Genomic DNA, 11956 nt, shown 5'->3' on the forward strand with positions numbered 1-11956 from the left:
GGGGGGCTAGCTGCAGCGCAAAGCCTGAGCAACACTGCCATCTCCAGGAAGCCCCCGAACCGGGGTCCTCCCCGACGCGATGCTCAAACCCTGCCGAATCCGTGCCCCCCTGCACTTTGCTTTTTAAAAAGCTTGAAAAATAATCGGTGATCAAGCAGGCAGGGGTTCAGCAACTGCTTAGTGTTTGAATTTATTTTGTGGGAAAGCAAGGAATCGTATAAAGTACCAAAAAAAAATGATCTCCACAGAGAGCATGTACAGTTCTGCTTTGCTTGTTCTGAATCGAAGCAGGTCGCCCTCACTGAGGTGCATAATGTGCAATGAAAATTTTGGGCACTGAATGAGCTGTTCTAACAAAAAAATGCACCTAAACTCCCTATATCTAATCAGTGGAGAAATGAAGGTGCCTTATAAAAAACCTCTGAGACAGATCCTCTTTAGCTATATTCAAACACTTGGGTGATATAGAGGGACCCCGTTTGGGTTGCTTATATGTAAGTGCCGAGTGCCTCTGAGACATCTATATGAAGCTGGCAGATGTAGCAAAGGACATACAGGAGACGCATTTTTCTCAAGGGGCAGCCCCTAAAAGTTAGGGGTCCAAGTTAACTGCTTTTCATTAAGCCCAGTTTACAAGGAAAACTGTGTGTCAGTTAAAATACCCAGCTGTCCTATAACCAGCCTGCTTGTGACATACGATTCTTGCCCTGACTGTGGCACCCACGTGTAGCAGAGATATAAACATAACAACCAGCTAAGAACAGTATATAATGTGTGTTTGCTGACCTAGTCCTTTTAAACAAATTCTTGGCCATTAGTCTTAGAATGCTTTTGGATTAAATCCCTAATGGACATAAATACTGATCGATGTATATGGAAGTCTGGTGCAGTTTTCTGCTGGTACGGCACAACACAAATCAGATCTTGATGATCTGTTTGCTCTTCCCACCTGGCCATGCCCATGACGAAGGGCACGCTCTTCACAGTCCCACATGCGGCTCAGGTGGTCAAGCACCATAGCCATAAATCTGTTATCAAGCTGCTCATCATTATACAAGCTCTACATCATTTTTAATAAAGACCGCAAAGGTGCTGGGTGAGCAGCTGGGTATGTTAGACACATCTAGGGGAAAGAAAGCAGCAGGCAGTAGAAAGCTGTCTGATTTTTTTCACCAAGAAATAATGTAGCATGAAGAAGTGGCATTAGTTAAATGTTCCTTTGAATTAAAGAGCAAAGGAATATGCGGCAAAAGAAACTACGCAGACACAAATGTGGCTTGTGGTGGCTACTTTCATGTCTTTTCTCTAAGACAAAGCCCCAGGCCTCTTTCTACTCCCTGTCTGTAGCTGCTCTGTTAGTGCGACGCACTAGTAGGATACACTTTACATACCCATTCTGAATTCCCTGAAATTATAGCGCTTTGTCACAAGCACCCAGTTGAAACATCTTCCAAGTGGCTACACCACCACATACCAACCCACAGTATATCATCCATCCTCAGGATGACCAGGACACCAGAGAAGCAATGTCCAGCGAGTAGCCAGAAACATCTGTACATTTTTCCAGGGCAATAAAGGCTTAACTCTCAACGGGACTTTGCATTAAGATGTTTCTGAGCATCCCCAGGGAGAAGGGATCGACAGAAAGGCAAGCTGAATATTCTGCTTGCATTTCAAAAGGAAAATCTACCCAAATTGCAGAATAAATTAGAAGACAATGCAATGCAAAAATGTCAAGAAAAGAAGGTTAATGAGAACCATTTCTTCTTAACACAAGCAAGACTCCACATTATCATATTGCATTTATTGCATTGAACCTGGATCAATTTTGGACGCATTCCACCATCTTTGAACACTATTTTAACATCTTCTGATATTCCTCTGTCTGTGAGAGTAGGGATTATATTGATGAGGATGATAAAATCTTGAAGGACTATGAGATGGACTTGCTAGGGGAGGCCTTGGTTAGAGGAGGCAGAGGGGGAAGGAGCAAACAAAGAAATTTACTTGTTAAAAATTATTTTAGAGTCCCCACCTTTAGGACTGGAACAAAGCTCACGGGTGTTGTTCCAAGTTCTGCTGAGGAATTGCATGACATGCGTGACTGCTTTGGTCTCACAGGCCGGTGGCAGAAATAAAAAAATAACTGTATTTCTCAATGTAAAGCATGTAACCATACCATTTCCATAACTCTGGATATTAATTTCTCTTTGGAAATGACACAAATATATAACTTTTCTCACCTACATAGTAACACACTTCTGCAATTACGGATGAAGGCCAGGCTATTTCAATATCCATTTCTATATATACCCTAATAAATTAAAAAATTAAGTCTTTGCATGGCTCTTGCTATATCCTTTTTCTAATGAGAAAGTATTGACATTCAAAACAAATTTAGTACCTTCAGAGTAGCTGAATAAAAGTAGTTCAATATAATATCAGGACCACATCAGGAAGATAGCTAGGGAAAGTCTGGCTAACTTCAACCAAAGAGATCCATCTGTCTTAATCTAAATAAATTTCTGCTAGACAAAGTGGAAAGGAAATATGTAAAATATCAAAATTGCATGTGTCTTGTGTTTCAGTGTTTCCATGGAAGTCTAACTGAGCTTGAAGGTTAATCTTTAATTCAAAGAATAGGAAATACCAAGGAATTATTTACAAGGCCACAGGTCACTAGGGGGATACAGTAGTCTGAATTTGTAAATCACAAGCAAGTCATGTTAAATGAATCCTTAGTGGCTTTTATCTCATTTTCAAGGGATTTTACATCTGTTACATATTTTTTAAAAGCTGATGGTGACCAAAACTATGTATGGAAGAACATGTATAACCATGGGGACTAATAAGAGACTTTCTGTGGTCATGCTTGAGGAGATCCCAGAACTGAAGCCACGGAAACCCACAGGCAGAAGTTTTGCATGCCATGGCAGGCATTACATCACCTAAGTCTATTCTGCATCCAAAGTTACATTAAAAGTACTGCAAAGTCGTTGCCTGCTCAAATGTTCATCATGCAGAAGTGAATGTGGCCATCAGGCTACTCCCTGAAAGAGGAGCTGAATCAATCAGTGATCGTAGTTCCTCTTCCAAGGCCATCAGAAACCACACAGCACTACCAGAAAACCAGTTTCAGGGTGAGGTTCAAGGAACAGTTTAAATGGATGTGTAAACTCCACTGCCAAAAGCTGAGAGAGTTAAGAGAGGTCTGGTCACACAGCAGGAAAGAGTAAGACTTCGAAGACTGAGTCCACAAGTTGCTTAAAGCTTGATGGTATAGTAATGCAACAGGAAGGGGAGAAGAGCTGTGAAGGGAAATGTCTGAGGGGGATAAAAAGTGTTAAAATGCACCTGAATCTGAGGTATCCAGAGTGGGCTGCAAATGGTAACCTTTCCCTAAGCTGTAGTCATTTTTGCTGTTGCTGATTTTTGTGAGTTGTGTAAATGTCTCCCTTCCCCCAAGGCTCTAAAATGGGAATGACACCTGAGGGGGTTGTCTGTGAGATTTAATTAGCTGTCATTTACCAACAATCCTGGGTAAAGTAAGACCATCTAACTTTCTCAGATGCACTTCTGAAATGCTTAAAAAAAATCTGTATTGTTAGGAAATGTAATGATTTGTTGTCTATATGCAGTGCACAAATAGAGTATGTAAACATCATTTAATATCTTCAGAAGTGACTGGGGAATGGAAGTCCTCGTTTTGATTTTCAGGGAGGATCTGGAGAGTGTGTGCAGTGTGTGAGCTGTGAGCACCTCTCTCCATTCTTTTGCTGACTCTGAAGAAAAAACAAGGTTTGTACTCAAAATTATTGTACTTACAAAGGCCAGGAGTGAAATCACTTTCACTTGTGGTTCAAAACAGAAGTCTGCAAGTCCCAGAGCACCAGATCTAATTTTATTATGGTAGAAATCTGAATATAACTCTAAAAATCTGAATTTTGAATGGCTTAAAATAACTTCCAGATAGCAACAAAGTTATTGCTCTGAAAAGTAATTACTCACCATCAATATCAATCAGATTGCTTGGGTAAATAGTTATCCAGGCACAAGCAGTAAATGAGAAAATCTGTCCTTTTTGACTCTCATGTTCCCCAAGCTCATATGAATGGACCCTCCTTTCTATAAGCCCTCCTCCCTATACTTTCTGTAGAATTTTTCTATCTGATTTGCTCCAGTGTGGCCTAACAGGAGTTCACACACCTCTCTGTGAACACTGTGCAGTTTAACTGAGTTGCTTGTGCTGGTTACCTGTACCAGTAAGGACCTTGGGTTTTTTACCCTCTGCATGGGCAGAAGGGAAAGAAGAGGGGCTGCTGCCTGCCCAAAGACCCTGATCCCAAGACATCAGAAAGGGCAGGCATCCTGAGACCATCCCCATTTCTGCTGAAGGCTTGCCTGCGGTCTGCAAACTGGAATTTAATTTTTGGCTTGACAGGGCTCACTTACTGAGACTCTACAAATGCTGCTTACAAATGCTGCTTACAAGTGCTGCTAAGATCTCATATGAAAACAAAGCAAGCAGGGCTTGACAAGGGGTGTGGAGGGTATTTATAAGGTGTCTGCCATGGCAAGAAATACCATCAACAGCCCAAATACTGTCCTACTTACTTCTTACAGATGAAAATCTGGACAGTACTTCTGAAATAACGTCCTTGGCTGTATCTATCTGCTGGCTAATAAAGTGACATTCCACAGAGTTTAAGCACAGCAAAGCAGCATAGGCCATTTGCTCGGAGAGCTATCATGTCTTCAGAACAAAAGATAAAAGAGATAAATAACCAAGTACAATATTGTACCTCAACAACCTAAAAGCCAATCTCAAAACTGAATGGAAGAATGGAGAGCTTTTATTTCTTGGTTTTTTTAAAGAATAAAGCTCAACAATTTCCTTTGAAAGCTATTCAACAAGCTCCCCAAAATCCTATTTCAACTTAATGTGAAATGCATCTGTTTCCATAAGAACAACTGCAGCACCATTCATCCTTTGTAGTCTGTCCTTTGTTGTGTTTTCTATCTAGTCTTGTACATTTTTACACTGTAGTATACCAAACGCAAAACAAGAACTGGTAACATTTTAGTCAAAGCGTTTATTTATTAAGTTGATGCTGGATATTCAGTTTGTTCCTCCTTGCTGCCTGAATCATGCCAATTTAAATTATTGTTCAAGGAGTTTATAATGTAAAGAAACTGTTTTGATACTGCCTGAACATTTCTTGAACATGAAGTCTGTATCCAGCTACAGATATTTATCTACACCTACCACCAATGATGTAGTCTCTGCGTGCATGTGTATACACAAACATCTCACTGTTGCTGAGATCCAAATGTACTGAAATGTATTCAGCTTGTGTATCTTAAATCAGTTCAACATCAGCTCAGCACCGCATACTTTTTTAAAGTCTATGCATGTAACTCTAGATGTGTTATTTATCTAAGGCATGACCAAGGTGGTGGGTGAAATGTTTTATCTGATGTACACTGTTTCACTGAATTTACATTCTGCAGACCATAAGCCATATTAATTCTTAGAAAGATGTATATTTAGAAAACCCTAGACAAATGGAGACTAGAAAGCACAATATTAATGTCTTGCCTGTGGAAAAAGGTGACTTTGATTATTTGTACTCTCTGAACCCAAAAGCTGAGTGCCTTGCTCATAAACACAGGAATTTAAGTTTTAGCACCTTCAGCCTTTTTAACCTTCACCATCATCACCATTATGGAATTAAACAACCTTTTATTTAACACAACAGTTAGCATGGCTGATGTTTTTAACCTGCTTTCCCTCTCGTTGTCTCCTAATCAGGTAACAGACATTAAAGAAAAGCTAAAGCTCTCTAAAAAGTTCTGGTCAGCGTTACCCTACACAATCTGCAAGGATGACCGAGTGACAGCAGGTCCGTCAGTGGAGGAAGACTGCTGGAACGGCCACGCCAAGGCGAGGTGAGGTGGACACCTCTCCACTGCTCTCAGTCTAAATCCCCCTTTGGCCTGAAGGAATCACAAAATTGAGGGCATCTCACAAAACTGTGTGTAAGAGCAAGACAGAAATGGGGAGAACAGGTAATTGTCCCCACACAGCTTGTGGCAGAGATTACTTATTGTTGAGGTGCCATTAAAGCCAGAGAGTGAGTCAGGGTAAATGCGCACAGCGTGTCGGCGTGTGAACACTGAAAATGTTCATTGGTTCAGCTCCAGAAGGATAATTTATACCGAGATTTCAAAGAGCTCTTTAGCTCCATTTAGCATCCCTGTGTTGGGACTGACAGCTTGTGAAGCAATTGCACTCTCGGGATATCATACTGGGATGGAACAGAAATTGGAATTTCGGCTCTGTTTGCTATTGGCTGGCAAAGCTTAGGGCTATTTGCTGGGGAAAAAAGAAATGAAAAACAGCCAGCAGAGAATAAACGTAACACTCCTACTTATCTTGTGTAGAAGGCCTGACCTTATGTTACTTCATCAGAGATACTGTGGTAATCTGCCCTTGTTTATGATGAGTTTTCTGTGAGTTTTAATTTGGAAGTTTGCTTGGCTCTGGCTGTGGCAGGGCTGGAGCTGGCAGATGAGCAGCTGCCTCCAAAGGTCCCAGTGTGGATTCATAGGCTGACAGAGGAGAGGATTTGATTATCCCTGCTGAGAAAGAGAGAGAGGAGTTGGCTCTAAGACCACGCCAGGGACAGTCAGGTTTCAGGTCTGCAGCAGTAACCTGTGCTTTTGGGGAGGCAGGAGGAGTGGAGATGTTTGAGTGTCTGGTGAGCGCTGAATATGGAGAGCAGTGATACTTTCTGGCACTCAGGGACTGAAAACTTTATTTTCCTTTTACCTAATGATACAAATGAAGCCAGAATACAAAAATGAGCCAGTAGCAAAACACAACCAATGTAAAAAAAAAACCCAAAACATAAAATACATAAAAGTACATAAAATGTAAAAGCTCAGTGAAAATAAGTACACCATATGAAAAAAATTCGCAAACCACTTAAATGCCATTTTGCATGGATGGATGGGTGGGCAGATACATACATAGATTGCACACGCCTCACCATCTAACCATTTTTATAAGGAACACTCTTTACAGGGCGAAGTTTTGCACTGAACGCACACCCTAACCTTACTACATAATGCTCAAAATAATTTATTTTACAGATGAGAGCAGAGGGCTGTTTGGGATGGTGCTAGTCCATTGAACCCACTTTGAGACACACGTGAACAACCAACACTAGTGTCTGTGCCACATCTCGCTGATACTTCTCAGCTCCCTTCAGCTCCTGTACTGAAGGGTCTGGCACAACTGCTACATCTGGTGGGACCTATGAAGGTGCATTTTATACATGTAGTTTCTCACCCTCCTTTTGCAGTATTTATCTTATGAGAAGCCTGGTTATTTTCATGATGCCTTCTGAGATTAATGTTCTGGAGCCAATGAGAAAAGCTATCCTCTACTGATAATCTCCTTCATTAATTTAACACAGACATTTCACTGGATGTCGAATCACTGCTTCAAGGCATCGCCTGAAAATACAGTTTCAGCAAGCCCAGACAAGAAACTCTGTCCAGTTTCTATTTCATATCCATTCACAGAGGAAATGTATAGTCATAGTCTTAATAATAGAATTCAATAAATGCTTCAGGTGGAGAGAACAGTAATAAATCAGAGAGATACCACAGAATGCCATGGCCTATATATGAAATAATATTAAAAGTATTATTGCAAATAACTAGCTTTAGAAGAAAAATCACCTCTTCACTGGTGACCAAGGACATTTACTGCAGCACAAAGTAAAAACATAAATGTTTTCTTGATCATACTGATTAGTATCTGATATCAAATGCTAGTTTGCAAGAACAGGGGTGACAAATTCTGGCCAATATGCATACATCTATTTGTGTTCACTGTGTCACCCATCATAAGCACCCCAGTGCTATATGAAGAGTTGCATTTTGAATTCCAGAGAATATGACAACAGGCCATGATACAAAAAAAAACAAAGAAATTTAGCCACGTCCTGTTTCCTAGACTTTATTACTACAAGTAAGAAGACAGCATGGTGTTGGCTACTGTTGCAAAAGGAGATTGTTGCTGGTTTTTTATCAAAGCCTGCGGTGGTATAAAGAGTTAGAAACTTGGAATTGCCAGATCAACATTAAGCCTCATGTTTCATTTTACACATCACCTTTCAATGCTGTTTTTACAGGGGAAAAGAGTAACAAACCTGAGATCACAGAAAATGAAAACTAGGCTTTCTCCTGAGAGAGGCATTACGCCAAGGTCACTTGTGGTTATTACACTCCCCAGATATCACTTTGCTACCATGATTAATTTACAGTGACACCGGGTCACCAAATGAAGGTCGCCAATTCACATATAATCATGGGGTAACAGAGTCATCCATTTGGTGTTCTGGAAGGGTGCATTTGGCTCATTTTGGTTTTAATCAGGTCACATCAGGTACAAACCAAGTGCTGTGGAAATGGGAAAACATTTTTAGGTGGATCAATCTGGTTTTTTGAAAAATCTATGTTAAAAAACAATAATAAGATCTACTTCAGACAAAATGCCTTTAAGACAGATGTCCAACAGGACTTCCCAATCATATCTGTATTCACAAAAGAACGTGAACATAATGTTGTGTTTAAATAATAAATGTCCTCTGCTAGATGCACAGAGACAGATTTTTTAAAGATATTTAGGATATAAAAAACATCATCAAGACCAAACTTCAAGAGTTTAGCCCCTTCCCTATATGCTGATAAATTCTGAAAAACAGCTGATGACCTCTTCACTAATACATGTTCTCCAGAAATTAAGAAATTTTCCCAAGAATGGTTGAATTCAGGCTTTAGGACTTAACCAAATCCAAGGTATTAGCCCCTGAATAAGTGACTTTTACTGAAGTGAGAGCAGTAACCAAGTCTGCAACCACTCTGGTGGCCAGAAGGACCTTGAACTGCTCCAACCAACTCAGTTAACTCGTTTCAACCAACCCATATGAGACACTGTGCTCATGCACTATCATCCTGGTGCTCAAGCTCACCACAACTACAGACCAACTAATATGTCTTAGCTCTGGAAGTCTGTAATCTATGGAAGAGATGAGAACCACGTTCCTTTCACCTACCACTCCTCCAAGTACAATAAAGAAAAAATAGACTTTTATATGAGGCAGTAATGATAAACGGGGAGGGGGGAACCCAAACCAAAACAAATAAACAGAAAAAGATAAGGAATAAAGGGAAAAATTAACACTGTGATTTTCAACATGGAGCTCAAAGCTACAAGGTATTTCATCAAAACCAACATAGCATAGAGTCTTAGCTGGCCTGAAATTTGCCTCTTCTGCCATAGGTAGGTAAGTGCCTACTTTTCCAGCAGAGAGCCTTCAATTCATGGTGAAATCTGAGTGAGAAGAAAGACTCACCAGATCAGTGCCTGGCTTGGGAAAGTTGGTCATCACTGACTAGCAAGGCTTGCAATGAGAATGAGTTGAATGTCCTTTACCTGGAGGTAGACAAAGATAACCATTTAGCACCACTAGTGAAAGTGGGAATAAACCACTCCTCAGTAAGTGTGAAAACTACCTGTTCTTATTTGATGTCTCAAGTTTATTTTTTTCAGCTTCCTCCTGCCAACAAACTGGCAGATGAGCCATTTTCTCCCTCTCCTTCTGTCTCCTCAAGCTTTTCTCCAAGGTGGAGGGAAAAAAAAAAACCAAACAAGAAACCACAAACTGAAAGTATCCTATGGGGATTACCTCCTGAGCAAACAGAATCAGATGAGGTGATCTAGTTAGCCAAACAAGCCAATTTTCCACTGCACTTATCTTTCTGGACCAGATGTGACTGCCTACCCTCAGCCCAGCCTCAGTAAGCCTGTGCTGCATTTTGTACTCTGTTGCCTACATTTCTGCGCACCTGGAAAAACTCCAGCACTGCCTAGGTGGGATGCTCCAGTCGTACTGGAAGCAGCTGCTGTGGCAGCAAAATAAGGAGAACGGTGCCCTTTAAAGTAGATGTCTTTTAAAAAACAGAAGATTCCTGCTTTTTTGCTGGTTTTCTTTTTTTTCACAGCTACAGCCTTTATATAAATGACCTGAAAGAGTCATCAGTCATTTTTAGACCTGAAAAAGCAGACACCGTGGAACATTAACTGATTAAAAAAAAAAAAAAGTGGTTTTAAATAGACTTTGTGGTGCTTGGCTATGATGTGCCAAAAGACATCTTTGTTGTGCCTGCTGAGACAAGCAAGAACTATAGAGAGGCTGGGGGGAACAGAAAGCATTAATATTTTAGAAAACAATGTAAATTACACTAAAATCCTGACATAGCTGAGCAAGGAGCAAACAACAGAAAACAAACAGTATTGTTCACCTTCTCTGTACACAGAGGGATAAGAGAGCTGGAGGTTTTTTTTGCTAGGAGGATGCAAAGAACAGACACTGATTCAGGTTGGCACTTCCCTTACTTTTGTTTATAATGGGCATACAGTTCCTGTAATGGCCAGGCATACAAAGAGATCATTAACGAGAGCAGAAGCAGCAGCAAAGCTTAAAATTCACAGGGGTGTCTCCACTTACAAGAACTGCAGCAAAAACAGCTGTGTTCAACAACTTTGCCCAGCCAGCAACAAATCTTCTGTCAAAAAGTGGTCCCTAGACATGGTTTCCTTTCGGTGTGACTTAACCCTACCCCACATGCATCAAAATGCTTTTGTCAGAACATGTGCCGGGCTGCCTCTCAGAGGCTGTCACTCACAAGACACCTTGGGCTGCATGTTCCCATATCTGTACCAGCTCTTTCAAGAAAGGAAAACAATTCAAGGATATTTACATGCAATGTAGGCTTTTCTACCTTTTTTTTTCTCCTCCCCTGAGGAAGCAGGTGAACAAGTTCAGTAATAAGGGCAGAATCCAGCTTCACATTCAGATATGTAAATTCATGCATTTAAATACAGATTCCTGTGGGTGAGACAATAAGGAGTCATTTGTGCTGCCCAAGCAAGAGTAGTGTCATTTGAGACTCTCTGGCATGTCTGAGATGAATATGACGCAGGACACTACCTCCCATCTGGACCAGAGCCTAGACAAGAACTACTAGAGCATTTTAAAAATCACCAATGTTAAGGTGCCTGAAGAGAGCCCCAATATCCTGTCAAGTAGTCAATGAGGCAGTTTTCACCTGGCTAAACACACTTATCTACTGATATAGGAGATGGTCTGAATAGCTAAGACAGCTTCATGGAGCTGGCAAATAAGACACCGGACCTAAGAGATATTCAAACCCTACTGCAGTGGCAGCAGGACACTAAGCAGCATATCCTCCAGTGGCTAAAGTGGCACTCGAGACTCAATTCAGTTGCCTAAAGAAAGACACCTAGTATAATTTTAAATGTCCCAAATGTACAAGATCTCCGCCTCAAGCCTGCAGATAGGATACAGGACCTATGGGAAAGCCACACCTTTCAGGGTTGGTAACAAGAAGAGCATTCAATAACCAAGAGCATTCAACTGCCACCAGATGTCTATGTTTGTGCAGCCAAATCTCAGCAGATGAAATATAATGAACTAGTCACCTGCCCAAAGGCCCGTGGGACTCCAATAGCTGTGGCCACTCCACTGACAAACTCCCGACAAGTTCTGACTAGACCTTGTGTTAACTAGAGCTGGAGAGTTTGGGACTCCGCTCATATTCAGACATTTGCATTTAGACGTACAAGTTTTAGTATCTGTGTAAACCTAAAGATGAATCCTTAGCCTTTCTGATTCTTTTGCTTTTATGCCCTAAATGCCCAGAGGTTCATTTGCCTGGGAATATAAGTATCCATCTAATCTTTAGGCAGTCATAAGGTAATGGATTTCTTGTGACCCACACGCAGTATGCATCTCTTATGCATCAAAGTGAGGTGCACTGGACCATTCTCCTGAGAGGTAATCCCTCTATGCCAGGAATG

General features: G+C 41.0%; 1 protein-coding gene across 1 annotated transcript in view; it reads left to right on the top strand.

The window, feature by feature from the left end:
* Window positions 1-5812: 5812 nt before the first annotated feature.
* The window catches only part of LOC104539185 (glypican-6-like), a gene marked incomplete at its 5' end in the record, with an annotated part of 9589 nt that continues 3445 nt past the window's right edge, over window positions 5813-11956 (top strand). The window contains one exon of the mRNA XM_010182652.1: window positions 5813-5949. Within this exon, the coding sequence (XP_010180954.1) occupies window positions 5813-5949 (137 nt within the window). The remainder of the gene's footprint in view (window positions 5950-11956) is intronic.

This window comes from Mesitornis unicolor, unplaced genomic scaffold, assembly GCF_000695765.1.
Source record: "Mesitornis unicolor isolate BGI_N332 unplaced genomic scaffold, ASM69576v1 scaffold53364, whole genome shotgun sequence".
In the NCBI taxonomy this organism is placed as follows: domain Eukaryota; kingdom Metazoa; phylum Chordata; class Aves; order Mesitornithiformes; family Mesitornithidae; genus Mesitornis; species Mesitornis unicolor.